Source organism: Pristiophorus japonicus, chromosome 1 (genome assembly GCF_044704955.1).
Source record: "Pristiophorus japonicus isolate sPriJap1 chromosome 1, sPriJap1.hap1, whole genome shotgun sequence".
Taxonomy (NCBI): Eukaryota; Metazoa; Chordata; class Chondrichthyes; family Pristiophoridae; genus Pristiophorus; species Pristiophorus japonicus.
The window spans coordinates 221346399-221374023 of record NC_091977.1 but is presented as its reverse complement, the minus strand read 5'-3'; the positions used below and the strand labels follow the sequence as shown (position 1 = coordinate 221374023).

The 27625-nt window shown below is 48.5% G+C and overlaps 1 protein-coding gene and 1 long non-coding RNA gene across 5 annotated transcripts in view; one reads left to right on the top strand and one right to left on the bottom strand.

The window, feature by feature from the left end:
* The first annotated feature begins 885 nt into the window (after positions 1 to 885).
* The window catches only part of c9orf72 (C9orf72-SMCR8 complex subunit), a 42394-nt gene continuing 15654 nt past the window's right edge, over positions 886 to 27625 (top strand). Inside the window, exons 1-4 of one of the 4 annotated variants that reach the window (XM_070886676.1) lie at positions 886 to 906; positions 7458 to 7963; positions 15478 to 15573; positions 19257 to 19321. In XM_070886676.1, the coding sequence (XP_070742777.1) occupies positions 7520 to 7963; positions 15478 to 15573; positions 19257 to 19321 (605 nt within the window). In that variant the 5' untranslated portion in view covers positions 886 to 906; positions 7458 to 7519. Of the gene's footprint in view, positions 907 to 1008; positions 1269 to 1312; positions 1439 to 1537; positions 1637 to 7457; positions 7964 to 15477; positions 15574 to 19256; positions 19322 to 27625 lie in introns of those variants that run through there. The other 3 variants (XM_070886647.1, XM_070886667.1, XM_070886657.1) reach the window with 3 other exon arrangements.
* Positions 12988 to 27625, bottom strand: part of LOC139268475 (uncharacterized) — a 70769-nt gene continuing 56131 nt past the window's right edge. Inside the window, exon 3 of the long non-coding RNA XR_011594035.1 lies at positions 12988 to 13075. This is a non-coding gene — a long non-coding RNA (uncharacterized lncRNA). The remainder of the gene's footprint in view (positions 13076 to 27625) is intronic.

Genomic DNA, 27625 nt, shown 5'->3' with positions numbered 1-27625 from the left:
CTGAATTCTAAATTTCTCCCAGTCCTCAGGTTTGCTGCATTTTCTGGCCAATTTATATGCCTCTTCCTTGGATTTAACAGTATCCCTAATTTCCCTTGTTAGCCACGGTTGTGCCACCTTCCCTTTTTTATTTTTACGCCACACAGGGGTGTACAATTGTTGTAGTTCATCCATGTGATCTTTAAATGTCTGCCATTGTCTATCCACCGTCAACCCTTTAGGTATCATTCGCCAGTCTATCCTAGCCAATTCACGTCTCATTCCATCGAAGTTTCCTTTCTTTAAGTTCAGCACCCTAGTCTCTGAATTAACTGTGTCACTCTCCATCTTAATGAAGAATTCTACCATATTATGGTTACTCTTCCCCAAGGGGCCTCGCATGACTAGATTGCCAATGAATCCTCTCTCGTTACACAAGACCCAGTCTAGGATGGCCTGCTCTCTAGTTGGTTCCTCGACATATTGGTCTAGAAAACCATCCCTTATACACTCCAGGAATTCCTCCTCCACAGTATTGCTACCAGTTTGGTTAGCCCAATCAATATGTAGATTAAAGTCACCCATGATAACTGCTGTACCCTTATTGCACGTGTCCCTAATTTCCTGTTTGATGCCATCCCCAACCTCCCTACTACTGTTTGGTGGTCTGTAAACTCCCACTAATGTTTTCTGCCCTTTGGTGTTTCGCAGCTCTACCCATATAGATTCCAATCATCCTCGCTAATGTCCTTCCCTACTATTGCGTTAATCTCCTCTTTAACCAGTAACGCTACCCCACCTCCTTTTCCTTCCTTAATATTGAATAACCCTGGATATTGAGCTCCCAGCCTTGGTTACCCTGGAACCATGTCTTCATAATCCTTGGTCTTCTTGCTCCATGTCCCTGTGTGTGCAGGACTATGAAAGGTATTCTAGCTCTTCCCATTCTTGAAACGTGTCCAAAAATCATCTCAGTCGTTCTTGCATCTGTGTAAGCTTTGTTTCTTATTATTGCTGTTTGTGGGAGCTTGCTGTGCGCAATGGCTGTACGTTTCCTACGTTACAACAGTGACTACACTTCTAAAGTACTTCATTGGCTGTAAAGGCTTTGGGATGTCCTCAGATCGTGAAAGGCGTTGTATAAATGCAAGTTATTTCTTTGTATCTTTCTTGAAAGTTTGCATCCTGGATATTCCTAGCATTCGTCTCAAGCAACTGATCTCTGTCAATACGTTTTGCTCGTCAACTTTTCTCATGTTCGAACGCTCGGATCGGTACAATAATATGCGGTAAATCTTTTCGGCTCAGTTATTTGTTGCAATTGTATAATCATTAAAAAAAATAAGTGATTTAATGAAATGCCAGCAAAAAATGTGGAGTCAGCATTCCTTCTTCATAAGTAAAATCAATAAAAGGCAGAGCAGGGCCATACGATTCAGTTCTAACAAGTTATAATAATGTAAGTTGAAGTTAAAAGAGAGGCGAGCTGGCGTTTCTCGTTCCCCGAGGCGTGCGGCCCCGAGTCGGCACGAGCCGCCACCGCGCCCTCGCGCTCTGGCCGTTAAGCCGCCGCACGTTCCAACTGCGCTCCGCCCACCCAGCAGCGCGGCTCCCCGGATCCCGGCCCACCCGGCAGCGCGGCTCCTCGAATGGCAGGGTAGGTGCAGGCTGGCTCAAGCAACACATCCGAGGCCTAACGGCTTTCGCCTGACACAACCCTTCATGGGCCGAGCAGGATATGGCGCATCATCAATCGCAGTGGGGAGAAGGGATTTACGGAGGCGGAGGCGGGGGAGAAGGAAACAGAGGGGGTACGAGGGTGGGGGAGGAAACAGAGGGGGTACGGGGGTGGGGGAGGAAACAGAGGGATACGGGTGTGGGGGAGGGGAGGAAACAGGGATGGTGGGGGAAGGAGGAAACAGAGGGATGGTGGTGTGTGGTGTGTGGTGGTGGGGGGGGGAAGGAGAGGAGGAAACAGGGATGGTGGGGGAAGGAGGAAACAGAGGGATGGTGGTGTGTGGTGTGTGGTGGTGGTGGTGGGGGGGGGAAGGAGAGGAGGAAACAGGGATGGTGGGGGGAGGTGGAAATAGAGGGATGGGGGGGGGGGAGGAGGAAACAGAGGAAGGATGGGGATGGGGGGAGGAGGAAACGGAGGAATGGTGAGGGGAGGAGGAAACAGAGGAATGGTGGGGGGAGGAGGAAACAGGAATGGTGGGGGGAGGAGGAAACAGAGGGATGGTGGGGGGGGAGAAGGAAACAGAGGGATGATGGTGGGGGGGAGGAGGAAACGGAGGGATGGTGGGGGGGGAGGAGGAAACGGAGGGATGGTGGGGGGGGAGGAGGAAACAGGGATGATGGTGGTGGGGGGAGGAAACAGGGATGGAGGGGGTGGTGGGGGGAGGAAACAGGGATGGAGGGGGAGGAGGAGGAAACAGGGATGGAGGGGGGAGGAGGAAACTGAGGGATGGGGGGGGAGGAGGAAACTGAGGGATGGGGGGGGAGGAGGAAACTGAGGGATGGAGGGGGGGGGAGGAGGAAACAGAGGGATGGAGGGGGGAGGAGGAAACAGAGGATGGGGGGGGAGGAAACAGAGGGATGGGGGGGGAGGAAACAGAGGGATGGGGGGGGAGGAAACAGAGGGGTGGTGGTAGAGGGAAGGAGGAAACAGAGGGATACGGGGGTGGGGGAGGGAAGGAGGAAACAGAGGGATACGGGGGTGGGGGAGGGAAGGAGGAAACTGAGGGATACGGGGGTGGGGGAGGGGAGGAAACAGAGGGATGTGGGGGAGGGGAGGAAACAGAGGGATACAGGGGTGGGAGAGGGGAGGAAAAAGGGATGGTGGGGGGGAAGGAGGAAACAGAGGGGTGGTGGTGGTGGTGGGGGGGGGGGGAAGGAGGAAACAGAGGGATGGTGGGGTGGGGGTGGAAACAGAGGGATGGTGGGGTGGGGGTGGAAATAGAGGGATGGTGGGGGGGGAAGGAGGAAACAGGAATGGTGGGGGATGGGGGGAGGAAACAGGGATGGGGGAAGGAGGAAACAGAGGGATGGGGGTGGGGAAGAAACAGGGATGGGGGTGGGGAAGAAACAGAGGGATGGGGGGGAGGAAACAGGGATGGGGGGGAGGAAACAGAGGGATGGTGGTGGGGGGGGGAGGAAACAGGGATGGTGGTGATGGTGGGGGGGGGGGAAGAGGGATGGTGGGGGGCGAAGGAGGAAACAGAGGGATGGGGGGGGGAAGGAGGAAACAGGGAACGGGGGGAAGGAGGAAACAGAGGGATGGGGGGGGGAAGGAGGAAACAGAGGGATGGGGGGGAAGGAGGAAACAGAGGGATGGGGGGGAAGGAGGAAACAGAGGGATGGTGGGGTGGGGATGGAAATAGAGGGATGGTGGGGGGGGGGAGGTGGAAACAGGGATGGTGTGGGGTGGGGTGGGGGAAGGAGGAAACAGAGGGATGGTGTGGGAGGGTGGGGGAAGGATGAAACAGAGGGATGGGAAGGAGGAAACAGAGGGATGGGGGGGGAAGGAGAAAACAGGGATGGTGGTGGGGGGGGGGGAGGAAACAGGGATGGTGGGGGGAGGTGGAAATAGAGGGATGGTGGGGGGAAAGGAGGAAACAGAGGAATGGTGGGGGAGGAGGAAACAGAGGGATGGTGTGGGGGAGGAAACAGAGGGATGGGGGGGGAGGAGGAAACAGAGGGATGGTGGTGGTGGTGGGGGGAGGAGGAGGGGTTGGGAAAGAGGAAACAGAGGGATGGGGGGGGAGGAAACAGAGGGATTGGGGGGCGGAGGAAACAGAGGGATGGGGGGGGAGGAAACAGTGGGATTGGGGGGAGAGGAAACAGAGGGATGGGGGGGGGAGGAAACAGAGGGATGGGGGGGAGGAAACAGGGATGGGGGGGGAGGAAACAGAGAGATGGTGGTGGGGGGGGGGGAGGAAACAGGGATGGTGGGGGGAGGAAACAGGGATGGTGGTGGTGGTGGGGGAGGGAAGGAGGAAACAGAGGGATACGGGGGTGGGGGAGGGAAGGAGGAAACAGAGGGATACGGGGGTGGGGGAGGGAAGGAGGAAACAGAGGGATACGGGGGTGGGGGAGGGAAGGAGGAAACAGGGATACGGGGGTGGGGGAGGGACGGAGGAAACAGGGATACGGGGGTGGGGGAGGAAACAGGGATACGGGGGTGGGGGAGGGGAGGAAACAGAGGGGTACGGGGATGGGGGAGGGGAGGAAACAGAGGGATGTGGGGGAGAGGAGGAAACAGAGGGATACGGGGGAGGGGAAAGGAGGAAACAGGGATGGGGGGTGGGGGAGAGGAGGAAACAGAGGGATGGTGGGGTGGGGGTGGAAATAGAGGGATGGTGGGGGGGAAGGAGGAAACAGAGGAATGGTGGGGGTGGGGGGAGGAGGAAACACGGATGATTGGGGGGGGAGGAAACAGAGGGATGGGGGGGGAGGAAACAGAGGGATGGGGGGGGGGAGGAAACAGAGGGATGGGGGGGGGAGGAAACAGAGGGATGGGGGGGGGAGGAAACAGAGGGATGGGGGGGGTAGGAAACAGAGGGATGGTGGTGGTGGTGGTGGGGGGAGGAAACAGAGGGATGGTGGTGGTGGTGGTGGTGGGGGGAGGAAACAGAGGGATGGTGGTGGGGGGTGGGAAAGAGGGGGGATGGGGGGAGGAAGGAGGAAACAGAGGGATGGGGGGGAAGGAGGAAACAGAGGGATGGGGGGGGGGGAGGAGGAAACAGAGGGATGGGGGGGGAGGAGGAAACAGGGATGGTGGGGTGGGGATGGAAATAGGGGGATGGTGGGGGGGGAAGGTGGAAACAGAGGGATGGTGTGGGGTGGGGGGAGGAGGAAACAGAGGGATGGTGTGGGGGGGTGGGGGAAGGAGGAAACAGAGGGATGGGGGGGGAGGAAACAGGGATGGTGGTGGGGGGGGGAGGAAACAGGGATACGGGGGTGGGGAGGAGGAAACAGGGATACGGGGGGGGGGGAAGGAAACAGGGATACGGGGGGAGGAAACAGGGATACGGGGGGGGGGGGGGGGAAGGAAACAGGGATACGGGGGGAGGAAACGGGGATACGGGGGGAGCGGGGAGGGGAAACAGGGATACGGGGGGGGCGAGGAGGGGAAACAGGGATATGGGGGGGGCGGGGAGGGGAAACAGGGATACGGGGGGGGCGGGGAGGGGAAACAGAGGGATACTGTGGGGTGGGGAGGAGGAAACAGAGGGATACGGGGGGGTGAGAGGAAACAGAGGGATACGGGGGGGGGAAGAAGGAAACAGAGGGATACGGGGGGGGGGGGGGGGAGGAGGAGGAAACGGAGGGATACGGGGGGAGGAAACAGAGGGATGCGGGGAGGGGAAACAGGGATACGGGGGGTGCGGGGAGGGGAAACAGTGGGATACGGGGGGGGAGGGGAAACAGAGGGATATAGGGGGGCTGGGGAGGAGGAAACAGAGGGATACGGGGGGGGGGGGGCAGAGGAAACGGATACGGGGGGGGGAAGGAAACAGGGATACGGGGGGGGAAGGAAACAGGGATACGGGGGGCGGGGGAGGAAACAAAGGGATACGGCGGGGTGCGGGGGGGGGGGGGAGGAAACAACGGGATATGGCGGGGGCGGCGGGAGGAAACAGAGGGATACGGGGGGGGGGAGGAAACAGAGGGACACGGGTGTGGGTAAACAGAGGGGAGGGGGTAAACAGAGGGACACCGGGGGGGGGGGGAACAGGGACGCGGGGGGGGGGGAAACAGAGGGACACGGGGGCGGGGGCGAAACAGAGGGACACGGGGGTGGGGGGGGAACAGAGGGACACGGGGGCGGGGGTGGAACAGAGGGACACGGGGGGGGGGGGGGAGGGGGAACAGAGGGACACGGGGGTGGGAACAGAGGGACACGGGGGCGGACGGGAACAGAGGGACATGGGGGTGGGGGGAAAACAGGGAAACGGGGGGGGACGGAAACAGAGGGACACTGAGTAGGGGGGAAACAGAGAGACACGGAGGGGGGGGAAAACAGAGGGACACGGGGGGGGGGGGGGGGGGAGGGGACACAGAGGGACACTGGGGGGGCAGAAACAGAGGGACACGGGGGCGGAAACAGAGGGGGCAGGGAACAGAGGGACACGGGGGCGGGGGGGAACAGAGGGACACTGGGGGGGGGAAAGGGGGGGGCAGAAACAGAGGGACACGGGGGACGACACGACAGAAGGACACGGGGGGAACAGAGGGACACGGGGGGGAGGGGAACAGAGGGACACTGGGGGAGACATGGGCGGGGTGGGGGAATAGAGGGACATTGAGGGGGGAGACATGGGAGGGGTGGGGAAGACATGGGAAGGGTGGTGGAACAGAGGGACTGAGGGGGAGACGGGGAGGGGGGAGACAGGGACTGAGGGGGGGAGACGGGAAGGGGGAACATTGGGACACTGGGGGGAGACACGGGGAAGGGGGGGGAACAGGAGGAGACACGGGGAAGGGGGGAACAGGGACACTGAGCGAGAGATATGGGGAAGGGGAGGAGACATGGGGGAGGGGGGGAACAGAGGGACATTGGGGTGAGACACTGGAGGGGGGGAACTGAGGGGGGAGACACGGAGGGGGAACAGAGAGACACGGAGGGGGAACAGAGACAAACTGAGGGGGGAGACACGGGAGGGGGGGGGTACAGAGGGACACTGGGGGAGAGACACGGGGAAGGGAATAGAGGGACACTGAGGGGGGAGACATGGGGGTGGGTGGGAGAGATATACCGGGGTTTGGGTTTTGAGCGAGTGACACGTGGGTGTGGGGTGGCGTGGCGGGGAGAGAGGGACACACAGGGATGGGGAGAGTGAGACACATACGGGGGAGGGGGATGGTTGGTAGTGAGAGTGACATGGTGGGGAAAGATAGAGGCAGGGGATGGGATCGGTGGGGAGAGAGATGGGGATGGGAGAGACATAGGGGCGTATGATAGGGAAGAGAGACCGGGGAGCGGGAGAAGAGTGAGACACGTGGGGGCTATGAGAAGGGTAAGCCCGAGACATGTGAGGGGAGAGAAAGGGTTGTATGGCGGGGAGAGAGAGACAGAAATGGGATTGGGAGAGAAACAGGGCTGGGGATGGAGAGATGAGGGTGTGTGGTGGGAGGGAGAGAGGCGGGGGGGGGTAGAGGTGGGGGAGTGAGAGAGATGGCAGGGGGAGAGAGGGAAACTGGGGTTGGGGGGAGGGGGTTACTGGAAGCGGAGAGAGAGAAGCAGACTGGGAGGGTGAGGGACTGGAGAGAGAGAGAGTCTGACTTGGAGGGGGAGAGAGAGAGAGAGAGAGGGAGACGGCGGGTGGTGGGGGGGGGTGGCAGGGAGGGAGACAGGTTGAGAGAAGAGGGTGGGGCCAAAAGATACATTGGGGAAGGAAAGTTTGGGTAATTACAGTGAATTATTGGCTCGCTTTTTTGTACACAAAAGTGATTTCTGTGTATTTTGTGCTTACTAGGGACTGCTTATAGAAGATGTTCGCAGATTGACGACTCTTTCAGAGGAGATTGAGCTGCAAATATGTCTTCTGCCTGCCCACCGCAATCCCCAGCTGTTGCAAAAACAGAGATCTCATTGGACAGTGGATCACCATTGCTTGCTGCAACTTTTGCTTACTGGGACAACATTCTTGGTCCAAGAGTGAGACACATCTGGGCACCAAAAAGTGAACAGCTGCTGCTAAGTGATGGAGAAATAACATTTTTGGCAAATCACACATTAAATGGAGAGATCCTTCGGAGTGCCAAAAGTGGGGCTATCGATGTCAAATTTTTTGTGTTGTCGGAGAAAGGGGTAATCATAATCTCATTGATATTTGATGGTAATATGAATGGTGACCGCAGTACTTACGCTCTGTCAGTGATACTGCCACAAACCGAACTGAGTTTCTACCTACCTCTGCACAGATTATGTGTGGACAGACTAACACATATTATTAGAAAAGGAAGGATATGGATGTACAAGGTGAGTTTGTTAAAAAAACTTAAATAAATGCTTTGTATTCCACTTTTCATACCTTGGATTTGCATAAACTAACCAGTAGTTTTAAGTAGATAGTTGTTTTGTTTCAGGAGATTGGGGAAACAGTTGAGTCTACAGATAGCTCTGATATTTAGGGGTTGTGGAGGGCAGGGGTAATGGACAGAGTATCATTTGATTGATTCCTCTTCAAAATGTATTGCGAAAATCCTTTGGGTAACATAGCCAGTCCTGAACTATATGTATCTATTTCAAATATTTTTGTTGCAGGGAGTGGTGCCCAGATCAGACAAATGCAGGTCTCTTCTGATCAGGTGATCCTACAAGGTGGGACTTTAATGGTGATGTGGTAAAGGCAGTGTATAACTGAAGTGCACAGACCAGAGATTCCACATTTGCTCATGGCCTGTGCTGAGTTATTTTATCTCAACCAGGGTGGCAGTAAGAAGACTACAATTGGTCTCTGCACTCCTACGGTAATGAGACCAAAAAGCAGCCAGGGTTCTTGTACCGAATCACCTGCTTGAAAGCCCAAGTGAGGACAGAATAGGCCTTGGCTGCACATTCCCCAATGTCGGAAGCCTGTCTGCATTTGTTCTTTAGGTTCCTATGTGAAAAATGCTTATTTGGGAGATGTTCTGGAAGTTGCCTAATGCTCATGGAACCATATCCCAATAGTGACTAATCCCATCAGGAGAGGAAGGGTAATAATAGATGATTTTTCTCTGGCTCTCTGGGCCCAGCAGTGTACAGAGCAGCAATATAAATGGTTGCGCAGTCTGCTTTCCTTTGCCTAGCTGTCATCTGCTCAGCCTGCCTGTACAACCAATACAGTTTTATGCTTGCTATCCTGTTTGGACCAAATTGGGCAAGTCCCACTGGTGGTAAATGCTTCCCAACTAGATTGTCATGTACAAGATTCTGCATGGACGTCTTACTACCAATGCTGTGGAATCTGCCCTGTAATGTGAATGGGTAGAGTTCAGGAATCCCAGCATGCTACATTATAGAACCACTTCTACTTGAAATGAAACAGATATGATTGAATTTAATTACTATCCCCAGAAACAAAGAGTTGCCTTCCCCAGTGATACTAGCCTTTAAAGTGGTTGACTTTTTATTTACCTTTTAATATGGGGATATTAAATGTGGTGAGTGTTTCAGTACTCATTGGGCTAGAAATTCATCACTTTTCTGCCCATTCACTGCCATTTTACCACCGAAAAATTATTTACCACTGAAATACCGCCAGCGGTAAATTCATCAGTGATTATTCGCTTGCGGTAAAAAATACTGCCGGACCTATTTTTTCACCATTTTTATGACGTCAATCTGTGTGCAATATCACCATTTTTACCACCGGCGGTAAATACCACCGTGAAAACTGTACTCTTACCTGCTCGGTCCCAGCTGGAACGATGCCATTTTAAAAAACAGCGCCGAAGTTCATTGCATGAAAGGATTTTGAAAGAAGGCTGAGTTTTACAGAGTGAGCTTTATGTGAGTTCAGAGTTCGATTTTAAGGCTATTTGAGCACATTGGCGGACATTTGAGGACATTTAAAAGAATGGGGCCTATAATATCTCTGCCAATAATTCTGGCTACTTATTCTATGCAGAATAGAGCTGGAAGAAGGGTTATTCAAGAGCATTATGAGCCTAATCAAAGAGTTTGCAGACTTATGAGGGGGAGGCCTTACCCCCAACGACTTTTCAGGGAGAAGCACCCGTGCATTAGAAGGCTGCGCTTTCGAAAAGAGGTGATCACAGAGATATGCCAGCTCATAAAGGCAGACCAGCAGCCCACCAGCACAAACAGGACTGCACTGCCCTTCAAGGTGAAGGTGACTGCGGCACTTGCCTTCTGTGCCCCCGGCTCCTTTCAGGCATCAGCTGAGGACATATGCTGCATCTCGCAGCACGCCACACATCACTGCATTCACCAGGTGACTGCTGCACTGTACACACGCAGGATGGACTTCCAAATGACCAGGGAGGCACAGAATGAGAGGGCTGTGGGTTTTGCATGAATTGCTGGCTTCCCCAAGGTTCGGGGTGCCATTGACTGTACGCACATCGCCCTGCAAGCACATTTACATAATGCAGAGGCTTACCGAAACCAAAAGGGATTCCGCTCTCTGAACGTACAGGTCGTGTGCGACCAAATGCAGCGCATAGAAATATAGAAACATAGAAAATAGGTGCAGGAGTAGGCCATTCGGCCCTTTGAGCCTGCACCGCCATTCAATGAGTTCATGGCTGAACATGCAACTTCAGTACCCCATTCCTGCTTTCTCGCCATACCCCTTGATCCCCCTCGTAGTAAGGACTTCATCTAACTCCTTTTTGAATATATTTAGTGAATTGGCCTCAACAACTTTCTGTGGTAGAGAATTCCACAGGTTCACCACTCTGGCTGAAGAAGTTTCTCCTTGTCTCGGTCCTAAATGGCTTGCCCCTTATCCTTAGACTGTGATCCCTGGTTCTGGACTTCCCCAACATTAATAAGAACATAAGAATTAGGAACAGGAGTAGGCCATTCAACAAGATCACGGCTGATCTGGCCGTGGACTCAGCTCCACCTACCCGCCCGCTCCCCATAACCCTTAATTCCCTTATTGGTTAAAAATCTATCTATCTGTGATTTGAATATATTCAATGAGCTAGCCTCAACTGCTTCCTTGGGCAGAGAATTCCACAGATTCACAACCCTCTGGGAGAAGAAATTCCTTCTCAACTCGGTTTTAAATTGGCTCCCCCGTATTTTGAGGCTGTGTCCCCTAGTTCTAATCTCCCCGACCAGTGGAAATAACCTCTCTGCCTCTATCCTGTCTATCCCCTTCATTATTTTAAATGTTTCTATAAGATCACCCCTCATCCTTCTGAACTCCAACGAGTAAAGACCCAGTCTACTCAATCTATCATCATAAGGTAACCCCCTCATCTCCGGAATCAGCCTAGTGAATCGTCTCTGTACCCCTTCCAAAGCTAGTATATCCTTCCTTAAGTAAGGTGACCAAAACTGCACGCAGTACTCCAGGTGCGGCCTTACCAATACCCTGTACAGTTGCAGCAGAACCTCCCTGCTTTTGTACTCCATCCCTCTTGCAATGAAGGCCAACATTCCATTCGCCTTCCTGATTACCTGCTGTACCTGCAAACTAACTTTTGGGGATTCATGCACAAGGACCCCCAGGTCCCTCTGCACCGCAGCATATTGTAATTCCTCCCCATTCAAATAATATTCCCTTTTACTGTTTTTTTTCCCCAAGGTGGATGACCTCACATTTTCCGATATTGTATTCCATCTGCCAAACCTTAGCCCATTCGCTTAACCTATCTAAATCTCTTTGCAGCCTCGACACAACCCGCTTTCCCACTAATCTTTGTGTCATCTGCAAATTTTGTTACACTATGGCAGGCAATGCCCAGTTTACAGGGAGCATCCATGATGCTTTCATCTTGCATGAGAGCACCATCTCTGACCTGTTTAAGCGTCAGCCACAAGGTCACAGCTGGATGCTGGGGGACAAAGGTTACGGTCTCACCACCTGGCTCATGACCCCCCCCCCCCATCAGAACCCTCAGACAGAAGCTGAGCATCGCTACAATGACAGCTATATAGCCACACGTAACGTCGTCGGAAGGATAATTAGAGTGCTCAAGCAGCGCTTACGATGCCTGGACAACTCTGGAGGCTGCTTGCAATACCACCCTGAGCAGGTCACTGAGTTCATTGTGGTGTGTTGCATGCTACACAACTTAGCCAGCATGAGGGGAGAGGAATTGCCACTGGGGACTGCAGGACCACCTGAGGAGAGAGGGGCAGGAGGACGAGGAACATAGTGACAAACCCATGCCACCACCCCCACGACCACCACCACAGGGGAGGCCTTGTGGATCTTTCGCCACTGCAGCTCATAAATCACGCTTAGCTTGAACAGTGAGAGTTACGTGTCACCTTTGCCTGACCACTCTATCCCACCATGTTGACTATTACTCCTCTTATTCTAAAAGTGAGACCCTGTACAAGAATGGTTAAGTTGAACAAAATGATTTATAAAAAATATAATTTTTGAACCTGTGTAAACTTTGAAAGTCAAGAAAACGTCTTTTCAATTAGCCATTTGTAAATAACAAGAACAATAAGAACAATAACAATATAAAATGACAACAACAACAGAGACAACTAAAAAGACAACAGCCAACAGCCCCTCCCCCCCTGCCCCCGCACCTATTTTAACTGTGGCCACCTCGCTTTCTCCCCCCCCCCCCCCCCATCCTGACCTTAGCCCCTCTCTTTCTTCCTCCTGCAACCCCAATCCCTAGCCGCGTGGGGATCAGGAGGCTGTGCAGCAAGTCTTCGAGAGCACTGCTGTTGTCGGGGGAATAGATAATGGCGACACCATGTGTGGATCCCCTGGAGAAGCTCAGGGTATGGAAGGCTCGGCTTCTGAATGGGAAGGTGGTTGTTCTGCCTCCCCAGTCTCAGGTGCTGTCAGTCTGAGTGGTATGACACTGGGCTGTAGTGCCAAAATTCAAGACCATCAATTGCCGCAGGGAATTGACAGCCTCGGTGTTTTCACGGATCGCTGCTGCAACAATCTGAGACATGTTCGCATCTTGTCTGGCAGATGGTGTGGCGATGTTGCCGGAAATTCCACCCAGGGCCTGGAGTAGCTCGTGACCAAGTGAGACGCTATCCCTTGACAGTCCCACCATGCCCAGGTATGCGTCTGCCTGTCTTTCAGCAACAAACCGGCTTTGCCGACTCAACCTTCATAGAGGCGGCATATGGTGTTCTACCCTCAGGATGCGTTGCTGCACACCACTCGGTCCCGCAGCCTCTTTGGCGGGGATCTCTTCAAATGTGGATCCCTCTGAAGGAGTTGTGGCCGCAGCTAAAATAGGTGCTGACTCTTCCAACCTCTCCATCCCCACCTCCCCCTCCATCACCAACTCCTCCTCCCCCGCAACAGTTGTCTCCGCCATGGGCCCCTCACCCGCCTCTTCCTCTTCATCGTCGGAATCTTCCTGGCCCATGTATGAAGGGACGATGTGGAGGTGGAGGCTTCCATCGATGCATGTGACTTCTCATCTGGAAATAGAAAACAACAGACGAGTGGTTAACAGCAGGGGAGGGGGCAGGGTGACATGAGTATGGTCACATAGTGCAGGCCTATTTGAAGGACCACCACTACTGCATTATATGTTGTCGAGAGGCACTACATGACATTACCCGAACCTGAGTCCACAGACACTGCATGACATTACATTACCTGACCCCAACAAAGCCCAAGGTTTTTGCTGGACTTGCCCTCAGCTGAAATAGGGTCAGCACCCGCGTGGGTAGCCGCTCTATTGTGGGCACCCACCAGGGCTGCCACACGTTCCTCGACCTTCGTTAATTGCTCTACCATGAGTGGACCACCACCCTCCCCCCCACGGCAATGCTCGGCGCGATTATAAGCCAGTTTCTTCTGCAAAAATGACAATAGTAATGCTTAATCAAATTGCCCTTCTGCTCTTGTGGCACACACAGACAGCCATCAAAACACTTATAACATACTGTGTGTATTTAATACAGTACATTGTTTAATGTGCCATTAAGCTGCATGTGGTTCATGAGAAAGACATCGAAGTGCAGAAACATCTTTTCAGATCTCAGAAAGCCATCTTAATAATGTGTAAAGATCATTCATGGCAAATAAGCTGCAGCACCACCTGCAGCAACATGTGTTCGATTTACAGTGTAAGTAATCAAAGAGTGCATGATTAAAAATAGTACTTACTCTTGTGGACGCACAAAGGTCATTCCACCTTTTACGGCACTGCTGCGAGTCCCGGTGGATGTCATCGGCCGAGGAGACCGAGCAGCCCAGATACGTCTGCCCACAGTTGGGGCAGGTTTTGCTTTCCCCCCTCTGAACAGTTGCCCCCATTTGGCCTCGACTGCTGCCACCAATGCCTCTTGAGCATCGAGGCTAAACTTTCAGGCCATCTGCCTCGCTTCCTCAGGGTGCTGCATCTTTTATAAAATATATCTTGTTTATATATATCTAGTTTATATATATATTCTTTCATAAAATATATCTCTCTCCAGTCTCTAATATATCGCTCCAGTCTCTCTCTCCCAACTCCAAAATGGATGACTGCTGCGAACCCTGACACCTGACCAAAATTGCAAGAGAAAAAAGTTGTACATGTGCAGGGGGTCCGTTTCTTTTCGGCGCCAAAAACCCGAGTCGTGCAACAATGAAAATACTGCTACCGCTACTACCGGTGAACCTTTGACCAAACTAGCTGCATTCAGTCATAGTGGTATTTCGGCGGTTAAAAAAAACTCGATTTGTAAATACCGCCGAAATATCACCGAAGAAACAGTGGTAGCGGTATTTCACGAATTTCCAGCCCATTGTTTAAGCTGCTGTTTGCCTGTCTCGCTGTATTGACTGGCTAGAATCTTTTGATTGTCTCGTATTGGAGATGAATTATTGAATTCATGGACAATTTCAGCATTAATATCACAAGTGATTTATGAAGCAACTATAAATATCTTCCACAGCCAAACACATTCCAAAATTTAGAATATGTTGCTAAATTTACTATTAGTCACATTTTGAAAAGAAAATATGGTACTACTGATGTAAATTGCCTGAAAATACTGTAGATTTACTGCAGTGGTTGGACAGGGAAAATAACCAACTATTAAATTTAATATATTTATTATTGAAATAAGTTTATTATATATCTAACGGTAAGACTGACTTTCACACCCAGAATTACTCCTTCAGTGACCTCACATGAACCATTGGGAGGAGACATAAACCAAATGCAGGCAATTCCATGCAGGAAGGGGGAGGAAATTGGAGGGAAAGTCGTCTGAGGCTCTCTTGGCACCTCTTAACAACCAATTGTAGAGTGGCATTGAAAGATCTGAGAGGTGGTTGCCTGTCCTATTCTGCCAGGGATGCTATGTGGTGTAGAGAGATGCAGTAAAACTGGCAAGGCACAGCAATTCCCTGCAGAAATAGATAAATCTTCTTCCCATAGAGAGAGGCCATAATGGCATCACAGCCAAGTCAGATCTTGACACCCATATACATGCAATGTTTCCTATTTTCCTCCTCCATAATCTGAGGCACTAATGCCAATTGTAGCACCTTACTGCTGCATTAGCTGAGATAAGCTAATACAGCACAGTTCAAGGATTGAACCTGGAATTTTCTGGTCTGTATGACTCGGCTGCTCTTTGGATAAACTTACTGCAGCATCACGAGGGATCTTCATGATTTTCTAACTTCGTGAAGAGCCATTTGATATTTGTAATCACACCCAAATAAACATTATTCAGTCATACTCTCATTCCCCCTTTTCCTACCCTCAATACAATCTTCCTGGAAGTGGATATTAGAGCATCAAGTCTTAACAAATTATATTCCCTGTATGTACATTACTGTTCTAATAAGTATTATTTATATGCACTGTTCTTTCTCATAGGGGCAGAGCATTATTTCCTTCTTAACAACAGAAATCACACCAGTTATGGAATTATTTTCATCTATGAAAACACATGGGGTCCTAGAAGAAGTTCAAGTAAGTTTTTGGTCGAAATTCATAAGGAGTAAAATGCAGCCCGTGCAGTGAAGTTCATGTTGAAACATACAGATTGTTCAAGTGTAGTATTCACATTGTAGAATGTTGCGAGGTCACGAGAACATAGATAAACACAACTTGCTATCAAAGTAGTGTAAAATCCTGAGTGTCCTTGTATTATTTTTGCACATTTAATTGTGCACTAGCGCACTTCTGCATAACAATCCTGCTAATATAGGGACTGCCATTTTAAAATTAACTAAAAATCCTTTTTTCCTCAGAAGCTAGTGGTTTGCACCCTTTTTACATTTTAAATAATAACTGATTTTTATTTACAGATAAGTGAAGTGCATACAGGATAAAATGCAAAACAAAATACATATATTGTTTTTTTAAGCACTTGACTTCACACCCTACTGCTCACTGTTGAATTAAACCCCTTTTATTTGATTATAATTATCTGAAATAGTTGGCTCTGTTCAGGAAATATTGCAACCCTGGTGGTCAATGAAGGAAGCGCAGAAGGAAGAAACTTGTCTGTTGTTCTGACATTACAAGACCCATTGGAGTTATAAGAAAGTTCACTTGAAAACTTTTCAAATCTAAGAATTGATGATCGATGTGAACAGAACTGTTTATTTAAAACTCCCATTGGTATTGGAGTATTTAATAGGAATGCTAATATGGTTTTGGATTGCATTATTTATAGAATCTGAACTTTTATCCGGGAGAAACTAAAACATGCAAAGATTAATTGGAATATCTGCTGGTAATGGAGAATTCAGCTTTTCAAAAATGAAGGTTTAGCTGAGATTATCACTTCTTTTTTGGTTAATGTTTGTGTCTGCAGTGCTGATAGTGTCAGAAATAATGTTTTGACAATTGTAGTGATGCATTATTGGGATTGATTATTGCAATGTACAAGGTAGAGATAACTTGTTATATGGAGACTGAAGTAATTCTGCAACTGTGAACTATTATGGGTGTATCCAAACATTTCCCTTCATGGGCTATACATATCTGTGCTGCCAAAAGATAGACTTCCATTTCAGACACTGGAGCTTTTGAGTTTTTAAGTATCGGCCAGATAGATTGATTGGTGGGGGAAATTGAGTAAGAAGGACAGAGAAATTGGAGGAAAGAGGGCAAGGAGAAGGTTTAAATCATTGAGGATGAGGATTCACTTGGGCCAAAACAAAGAAATATCAGCAAGAGTTGAAGGGTGGAAAAAGGCGAGATGCTTGAATGAGGAACAGGTGCCAGAGGGGAGAGACTGAGATGGGAGCCGCAAAGGTTAGGCAGTTTAAAAATAAAAGTTGAGGCTGCATTAGTTTCCAGTAAGAACAGACCATTTTCTGGCAGTAAGGGACCCCGAAGTCCCTGAAAGTGATTCTGCAAGTGTTCTGTGATGCACATTTTCTTTTTAAAAGAAAGAACTCACATTTATATAGCACCATTCACAACTTCAGGACATCCCAAAGTGCTTCACAGCTTATGAAGTACTTTTGAGGTATAGTCAATGTAAGCAAACGCGGCAGGTAATCTGCGCACAGCAATGACATAAATGTACCACATAATTATTGAGGGGTAAATGGGGCCTCGGTTTAACATTTCATGTGAAAGATGCACATGCAACAGTACAGCTGAGATAATATGCTCAAGTGTCTGGAGTAAGGCTTGAAACCACAACTTTCTGACTCATGTGAGAGTGCAATCACTGAACCAAGGCTGACACCAGAGTGAAAGCTGTACAATTTTCAAAGTAGCAGAATGGGATCCAGAACATGTTAGAACTAGTTAGAAATCACTCGGGACAATGGGCTCAATTTCCCCCATTTGTTTGGCGTACTTGAACATCTCTCTCTATATATATATATATATCTCTATCTCTATCTCTATTTCTGTATCTATGTATATATAGAACCGGGGACCGAGAATGGGACCGGACTGTGTGTGTGATTTTCTACAGAGGCCACATACGCTGGCCTAAGCACAACTGAAGTAACTATCAGCTGGCCAAACTTCCCTAAATGGCCAGAATTGGTGTAGGTGGCTGGTTACGTCCCCTTTGGCTGATTAAAAAAAACTAATCAAAAAAAATCATAACTAACTGAGTTACACTGGTGCAAATTGATTGGGGAAATTGTGGTTTTTCAATTTAGGCCAAAAAGAGCAGCCTGCTCAAAAAAAACGGTGCAAATCACTGTGGAAAATTGAGCTCAATGAAACAAAATTGAGAGCCACTTTGGAGATGGGAGAAGCTGATGGGAAAAACAGTTTTATCATTTTTTTTTAGTCTGCCCTCACTTTACCCAGAGCAACAGGTGCAAACTCATGTCTTGCCATTCTGTAGTTTTTCACATTGGTGCTCCCAACGTTGCACTACAGAATCACCCGAGATGAAAAACAATTTTCTTCCATTAATTAAATTCCTCAAGCCAAATACTACCTTTTGTTGTCACCTAGGTGTATACACTACATCATTTAGATTTTGCCACATTTGAACACTGGGTGCATATTCTTTTCCTTCATTACCCCCTCCCCTCGCTCGGAGGTGTCACCTGTAAGTGTTGGTCTTAATATCTGGCTGTGGTAAATATACTTCATTGCAGGGATGGGTGCGTTGTTGCGATTCGGCTACAGCACGACTGGTGAGCATAAAAATATACCTTTAACACCTAAGCTACTTTATTTCATTTGGTCCTATTACCTTATGGTTATTTGAACAGTGTTTTAAAAAAGCATTTTGTTACTAACCACTATTTTCTTTCATATAAGCTCTGCTGCATACCCTACCACTCCATTTAATGGTAAGGAAACACTCAAAAGTATTTTGCAGTGAAAATAGCTTAAAATTACCAGTACACTGATCAAGATCTTCCATCTTTAGGACTCCTCACATGTTCAATAGTTTGATCATAGTCTAATCTTAGTATGCTTCCCCAAAAGCTCATTGTAGTTTGGTTTCCAGTTTCTCATTTTCATTTCATTTCAGCTTATATTTCTAGCAACTATTAGTTGTACATATTTTCACTTTTTTAAAAAAGAAATTTTTTTTCTTTGCTATTTTAGCCTCCCTAATTAACTGTTTAGAATTAAGATTGAAATTTTTATTTCATTATGATCTGTATTTCGCTTGCATCCTGGCCGATAAATTCTTAACAATTTAATCTACGTTATACATTCATAATTATGAGATCAAAACTCATGCAGTCAGGGGCAGGAGTCTTGTTAACTCTGCCCTTAACAAAATATGAAATCTAATTGGCATGAGATGAGTGGCGCACAAATATTCTCAACTTTCACATTTCTCCTATTTCAGGTCTGTGACCATAGCCTCTTTCTTTGCTTCCCTTTTAATTGCCGTAAGAAGGCAATGAGTTTGCTTCTTCTTTTGAAAGATCCACACCCTCATTCCACTTTTAGGTACTTAAAAATTAACAAATTTTGTTTTCAAAATATTTCACATTTTCCCCTGTTGCAATTCTCAAATATTAATATCCTTCTCATGAATTTATATTGAATTCTTTTGGTAACTGAAATTCTCCTTTTATCTCTCCCCATTTTCCCCTCTCTTAACCTTTTTTACATTTAGACGTTTGGAGTGATGACATTTGTATCGCTGCTGTCTCGTATTTAGGATGAAAGGATTTAATATTAAGTTGAGTTTTAATTTGATTCAGATTAAGGATACCGTTTTGAATGACGATGACATTGGTGATAGCTGCCGTGAAGATTTTCTGCATAAGTAAGTCTTTATCTTGAATGGTGGAAATTGCATGATCAGGGTTCAATTAAAGTTGCAATGATTAATCTGCAGCTAAACCTATTTGTCTTTCAGCATAGAAAGTACACTAGTATTTGTCTTTTAAAGAACCTTATCTTAATTTTGTACTACACCTTCATCATAAAGTCCCTGGGGTTGAAATTGCCCCACTCTTTAAGGTCCATTACTGCATTTAATAGGAGGTAATGGGGTGGCAAGGCCTTTACGACCGGAGGCAGGCAGATGATCTGAGCCATCCAAAATTGCCCCTGGGCTGAGGGGGGCGGAAACGCCGCTATGCCCGTCGGGCACGTGCCAACCCCTTTCCGCCTGGCGGCGACCCCTTTCTGCCCCGTGAGGGAAATTGCCCCTCGGGAGTGGAGCCGCTGCCGCTCGGTGCCCCCAACAGCTTTTCGCGGCAGGAAGCTGCCAGTGGCTGGGCGGCACTTGGAGGGAAGGGCGCACTGCCGAGGCCGTCATTTTATTTTAATTGTCGGCCGACTCTGAAGTCGGCCCAACAGTGGCGGCCACGGGTTCAGCTGGGCCGCCAACAAGCAACCTGGCACCCCCTCTTGGGTACCAGGCTGCTGGCCCGGCTGAAACCTTCCCTAGTGGCCCAGTGAGTGCTCTAAATGACTGCAGAGCTCGCTGACAGGGCCTTGGTGAGACCACACCTTGAGTATTGTGTGCAGTTTTGGTCTCCTACTCTGAGGAAGGACATTCTTGCTATTGAGGGAGTGCAGTGAAGGTTCACCAGACTGATTCCCGGGATGGCAGAACTGACATATGAAGAAAGACTGGATCGACTAAGCTTATATTCGCTGGAATTTAGAAGAATGAGAGGGGATCTCACAGAAGCATATAAAATTCTGATGGGATTGGACAGGTTAGATGCAGGAAGAATGTTATTGATGTTGGGAAGTCCAGAACCAGGGGTCACAGTCCAAGGACAAGGGGTAAGCCATATAGGACCGAGATGAGGAGAAACTTTTTCACCCAGAGAATTGTGAACCTATGGAATTCTCTACCACAGAAAGTTGTTGAATCCAGTTTGTTGGATATATTCAAAAGGGAGTTTGATGTGGCCCTTACGACTAAAGGGATCAGAGGGTATGGAGTGAAGGCAGGAGTGGGGTACTGAAGTTGCAGCATCAACCATGATCATATTGAATGGTGGTGCAGGCTCGAAGGACTGAATGGCCTACTCCTGCACCTATTTTCTATGTTTCTACGTTTCCCTTTAACTGAAGGAGAGCGCGGCACTGATGACACCTTCCGCTCCACTCCCAACGTACTTCCGCCCCTCTGCCACTCCAAACACCATCGCAACAATTAAAAAAAGTTGGAGGCCAATTTCCCTCTATTCTCCGCCCCATGGATTCGGGGGGAGAATATTCATTTAATTCGAATTACCCACCCCATTTGGGGCGGAGGGCAATTTCTAGCCCCCAGTGTATACAAATGCAAATGAGCATGGATCAGTTTGGGAATGTACTCCCTGGTTACACTGAGTCTGTTCTGTTAAATCTGTGACTCTTGGGTTACTAGGTTATTATTAATTTTGAACCTTCTCGTTTATGCTTTTGATTGCTCTTTAGTGAGATATGAAAGGACTAAACTATCACTTTGTGCAATTAATAGTGGACTCGCAAGTTATTTCAATATATTTAACTAAAGTTAAACTTTATACATTTTGATGGTTCCTTGAGTAGTAGTAAAACGAGTAAAGTGAAAATGGGAACATCTTTCACCTCTGGGCCTTTGGTTTGAATCTAGCCCCAGGTAAGTAGAATGAAACTTTTTGATGATTATACATGAACCAAGCTTGACCCCCTTCAATCCAATTGTTAAGTTGCATGAGCCCACAGTACAAAACTGCTAATAGTTCAGTGCTAATCAATATTCTCATTCTCAAAAGTAGTAGGTGTTGGGTAAGTAGATGTGTCACATTGGTGTCGTTGGTGTTTTCTTCTGAAATTAAGGCATATTTTGGGGCCAGAATAAAGGGAACATAATTTTATTTTTGCCTTTTCCATCTCCCCTCCTTACGCCCATGGCTTCTGTTCATGCAGTGCCCTTCAGCTTGAATATGGTTAGTAAAGCTATGCTCTTCCTCGTGACTTTTCTGCATTACTCCTGCTTACTGTAGGATAAAATGTCTTCGTTAACCCTCTCTATCTTCACCGTCACTTTTTTTTTCAAATCAGTTCACACAAGTCTTCTGTTTTTCTCCCAGTATAAGCCAGACAGCTCTTGCAATTGAAAGGGTGTGCAGGCTTGGTGCTAGACTTTTGTCATTGCTGGTGTTCAGCCAGTTGCTAGGAGACATGAGATTACTGACGCAAATTAAACTTTTTTTTCTAATGTACATCATGCTGTTGTGTTCTTTCTGTCACGGTTGGTTATTTTGTCTTAGCCAGGTGTCTGAGGGAGAGACTAAGCTATTCAATTCAAATATAATCATTTTGTGGGATTGGTTTGCATATATATTTGATTGGCTGCTTTCTTGGAAAATATTTATGAAACTTTGGGAAGAAATACACCAGAGAGCTTCTATGGGTAGTGAGGAAAAAGATAAGAACTGCCACTAAGAATACACTGTAATTTAGCACTGCAGTCATGACTATTTATTGTTTTCTACTTGCTCGAGGAGATAGTTCAAATATTTAAAAGTGTTATTTCGCTGTCTTCCAAAAATAAGGACGATCACATGAGGCCACATGATAAAACCAGTAATCCAAAATATAATGTGACAAAAGTTATTTGTTTCATCCCTGGGCACACTACAAATTGGCCGAGATAACCAGGCAAGCAAAAGCACTCTTTAGGACATAAGGAGTGAAGGTTCACCTCTTGACAAATTTGCTGGAGTTCTTTGAGGACGTATTGAACAGGGTGGATAAAGGGGAACCAGTGGATGTGGTGTATTTGGACTTCCATAAGGCATTTGACAAGGTGCCACATAAAAGGTTACTGCACAAGATAAAAGTTCATGGGGTTGGGGGTAATATATTAGCATGGATAGAGGGTTGGCTAACAAACAGAAAACAGAGAGTCAGGATAAATGGTTCATTCTCTGGTTGGCAACCAGTAACTAGTGGGGTGCCGCAGGGATTAGTGCTGGGACCCCAACTATTTATAATCTATATTAACGACTTGGCAGAAGGGACTGAGTGTAATGTAGCCAAGTTTGCTGATGATACAAAGATGCGAGGAAAAGCAATGTGTGAGGAGGACGCACAAAATCTGCAAAAGGACATAGACAGGCTAAGTGAGTGGGCAAAAATTTGGCAGATGGAGTATAATGTTGGGAAGTGTGAGGTCATGCACTTCGGCAGAAAAAAGTCGAAGAGCAAGTTATTATTTAAATGGAGAAAGATTGCAAAGTGCTGCAGTACAGCGGGATCTGGGAGTACTTGTGTATGAAACACAAAAGGATAGTATGCAGGTACAGCAAGTGATCAGGAAGGCCATTGGAATCTTGGCCTTTATTGCAAAGAGGATGGAGTATAAAAGCAGGGAAGTCTTGCTACAGCTATACAAGGTATTGGTGAGGCCACACCTGGAATACTGCGTGCAGTTTTGGTTTCCATATTTACGAAAGGATATACTTGCTTTGGAGGCAGTTTCAGAGAAGGTTCACTCGGTTGATTCTGGGGTGAGGAGGTTGATTTATGAGGAAAGATTGAGTAGGTTGGGCCTCTACTCATTGGAATTCAGAAGAATGAGAGGTGATCTTATCGAAACGTATAAGATTATAGATATAGACATAGACATAGAAAATAGGTGCAGGAGTAGGCCATTCGGCCCTTCTAGCCTGCACCGCCATTCAATGAGTTCATGGCTGAACATGCAACTTCAGTACCCCATTCCTGCTTTCTCACCATACCCCTTGATTCCCCTAGTAGTAAGGACTTCATCTAACTCCTTTTTGAATATATTTAGTGAATTGGCCTCAACAACTTTCTGTGGTAGAGAATTCCACAGGTTCACCACTCTCTGGGTGAAGAAATTCCTCCTCATCTCGGTCCTAAATGGCTTCCCCCTTATCCTTAGACTGTGTCCCCTGGTTCTGGACTTCCCCAACATTGGGAACATTCTTCCTGCATCTAACCTGTCTAACCCCGTCAGAATTTTAAACGTTTCTATGAGGTCCCCTCTCATTCTTCTGAACTCCAGTGAATACAAGCCCAGTTGATCCAGTCTTTCTTGATAGGTCAGTCCCGCCATCCCGGGAATCAGTCTGGTGAACCTACGCTGCACTCCCTCAATAGCAAGAATGTCCTTCCTCAGGTTAGGAGACCAAAACTGTACACAATACTCCAGGTGTGGCCTCACCAAGGCCCTGTACAATTGTAGCAACACCTCCCTGCCCTTGTACTCAAATCCCCTCGCTATGAAGGCCAACATGCCATTTGCTTTCTTAACCGCCTGCTGTACCTGCATGCCAACCTTCAATGACTGATGTACCATGACACCCAGGTCTCTTTGCACCTCCCCTTTTCCTAATCTGTCACCATTCAGATAATAGTCTGTCTCTCTGTTTTTACCACCAAAGTGGATAACCTCACATTTATCCACATTATACTTCATCTGCCATGCATTTGCCCACTCACCTAACCTATCCAAGTCGCTCTGCAGCCTCATAGAATCCTCCTTGCAGCTCACACTGCCACCCAACTTAGTGTCATCCGCAAATTTGGAGATACTACATTTAATCCCCTCGTCTAAATCATTAATGTACAGTGTAAACAGCTGGGGCTTGACAAGGTGGATGCAGAGAGGATGGTTCCACTGATGGGGGAGACTAGAACTAGAGGGCATGATCTTAGAATAAGGGGCCGCCCATTTAAAACAGAGATGAGGAGAAATTTCTTCTCTCAGAAGGTTGTAAATCTGTGGAATTCACTGCCTCAGAGAGCTGTGGAAGCTGGGACATTGAATAAATTTAAGACAGAAATAGATAGTTTCTTAAATGATAAGGGGTTATGGGGAGCGGGCGGGGAAGTGGAGCTGAGTCCATGATCAGATCAGCCATGATCTTATTGAATTTCGGAGCAGGCTCGAGGGGCTGTATGGCCTACACCTGTTCCTATTTCTTATGTTCTTATAGGAATGGCCAATGATGCTGAATAAAAATTCTAGTTTTGGGGTTGGATTTTCAGCTCCATTACATCTCTGGTAGCGTCCTGAAGGGGCGGTAGAGGGTGTTTTAAGGTATAACAGTGGTGGCCAGCTTTTACCGCCCGGCCGGCAACTTCGGCTCAGGGTTTGCGTGCCCTGCCTCCAGTTTCAATGAGATCATGATGTCAATCGTTGTGCAACACTCGCCCCAGCTGCAAAATTGGGTCCTATCGCCGCATTATATGCCTGCCCCCAAAGACACCTGAAAAACCAGGCGGTCCCATGGTCCAGTAGACAGTATTTGCGTGTATTTAAATTGAGGAAGGAGGATCCTACATCGCAGGTCACATTGACTGCAACGGTTGTGCACAGCACGCTGCGTGAAGCTCTAACTTGAAAGCGGCAGTTTTATCTGCCATTACAGTGTCCCTACAATTTCAATGAGAGAATTTAATGGGGGCATTAGCAATTCGCCAGCGTATCATGCTCCAAGATAGAAGAAGGGCTCTTGGCCATGTCGGCCCATGGATGAGGAGAGACCAAAGATGTCTGGGGAGGAGGGCTTACCCCTCCACCCCACGGGTTTACAGGCACCAACGCTCATACCTCCAGCTCTCTGAGGAGCAGTGTGTGAGAAGGCTGCGCTTCCGAAAGGAAGTGCAGACACAGATATGCCATCCACTACAAGCAGACCTACAGCTTTACAGCGCCAACAGCGCCAACAGGACTGCGCTGTCTGTCGCAGTGAAGGTCACTGGTGCTGGCCTTCTATGGCTCCAACTCCTTCCAGGCAGCAGCACGGGACATATTCAGCATCTCTCAATACGCTGCACATCGCTGCATTCGCCACGTCGCAAAGGCTCTGTACAGCCACAGAATGAACTTCATAAAGTTCCCAATGAGCAGTGACAGCCAGAATGAGCGGGCATGTGGGTTTGGCGGAATTGTGGGCTTCCCACCGGTTCATGGAGCTATTGACTACACACACGTGGCCTTGCGAGCACCATTCCACAACGCAGAGGTATTCAGAAACCAATTTTGGGTTCCCAGCAAAGTGAAGGGTGCAGCTAGCTGTTCGCGGACAATGGATATGGCCTAGCCACCTGGCTCATGACCCCTCTCCGCAATCCCACCATAGAAGCAGAGCAGCGCTACAATGAGAGACATGCAGCCATCTGCAACATCATCGAACAGACAATTGGGGTGTTCAAGCAACGCTTCCGATGCCTGGAGGCAGCCATCAATACTCCCCTCAACAGGTCTCCGAATTCATTGTGGAGTGCTGCATGCTGCACAACTTGGCCATCATGAGGGGCCAGGCATTGCCAGTGGGGATTTCAGGCTCACCTCAGGAAGAGGACGACGATGAAGAGGAGCCTGGCGAGACCCCGATTGGACAGCCACACCATCCATGGGGGAGGCCGCATGGAGATGCTTCCGGACCAAGAACTGCAAGTTGCCAACTCATAATGGATCTGAATGGAGGAAGCTGAGGGATGCAGCTTATACTGGCCATGCTATGTGTCACCATAAAGGCACATCTCCGATGAGCTTGAAATGATACATACGACACCAATGACAAAGGTCAAAGTGACATTTTACTCCAACAAAGTAACAAACAGTCCCCCCCACCAAAACAAACCATACAATAAACAGCATTCTGCTGCATGGCACTTAAGAACAATGAAGTGGATTAATTGAACTTAACTATTTACATGCGTCATAACAATAAATCGGCATCTCCACAACGTTGTCCCACCCCTTCATGGGACTTGCCCTGAACTCCCCCCCCGCCTTCCCTTCAACCCTCTCCCACGCCTGCTGCTCCTCAATGAGGCCTCAGTGCCTACAGCAAGGCTGCTTGAGGGCTGCTGTGTTGGTGGGCCAGACAGTGCAGATGGCCTAGGATGACGTTCTGGACCAGCTCTGGGCCTGGAAGGCCTGGCTGCAGACTGCAGTGCCTCAGATCGGCGGTAGTAATCTCTGATGGATCAGGAGTGGACTGAATTAGGTGCAAGGTCAGAGAGTCAGTGGTGGGAGCTGGAATGCTGTCATCTTCAGGAAGGACAGCACCGTCCATTTCATAGAAACATAGAAAATATGTGCAGGAGCAGGCCATTCGGCCCTTCGAGCCTGCACCGCCATTCAATATGATCACAGCTGATCATTCAATCTCAGTACCCCACCCTAGCCTTCTCTCCATACCCCCTGATTCCTTTAGCAGTAAAGGTCACATCTAACTCCCTTTTGAATATGTCCAACAAACTGGACTCAACAACTTTCTCTGGCAGAGAATTCCACAGGTTCACAACTCTCTGGGTGAAAAGGTTTCTCCTCATCTTGGTCCTATATGGCTTACCCCTTATCCTTAGACTGTGTCCCTGGTTCTGGACTTCCCCAACATCGGGAACATTCATCCTGCATCTAACCTGTCCAGTCCCGTCAGAATTTTATACATTTCTACGAGATCCCCTCTCATTCTTCTAAATTCCAGTGAATATAAGCCTAGCCGATCCAGTCTTTCTTCACACGTTAGTCCTGCCATCCCGGGAATCAGTCTGATGAACCTTCGCTGCACTCCCTCAATAGCAAGCACGTCCTTCCTCAGATTAGGAGATCAAAACCGCACACAATACTCATGGTGTGGTCTCACCAAGGTCCTATACAACTGCAGCAAGACCTCCCTGCTCCTATACTCAAATCCCCTCGCTATAAAGGCCAGCATGCCATTTGCTTTCTTTACTGCCTGCTGTACCTGCATGCCTACCTTCAATGACTGATGTACCATGACACCCAGGTCTCGTTGCACTTCCCCTTTGACTAATCTGTCACCGTTCAGATAATAATCTGCCTTCCTGTTTTTGCCACCAAAGTGGATAACCTCACATTTATCCACATTATACTGCATCTGCCATGCATTTGTCCATTCACGTAACCTGTCCAAGTCCCCCTGCAGCCTCTTAGCACCCTCCTTGCAGCTCGCACTGCCACCCAGCTTAGTGTTATCGCAAACTTGGAGATATTACATTTAATTTCTTCGTCTAAATCATTAATGTATATTGTAAATAGCTGGGGTCCCAGCACTGAACCCTGCGGCACCCCACTAGTCACTGTCTGCCATTCTGAAAAGGACCCGTTCATTCCCACTCTTTGCTTCCTGTC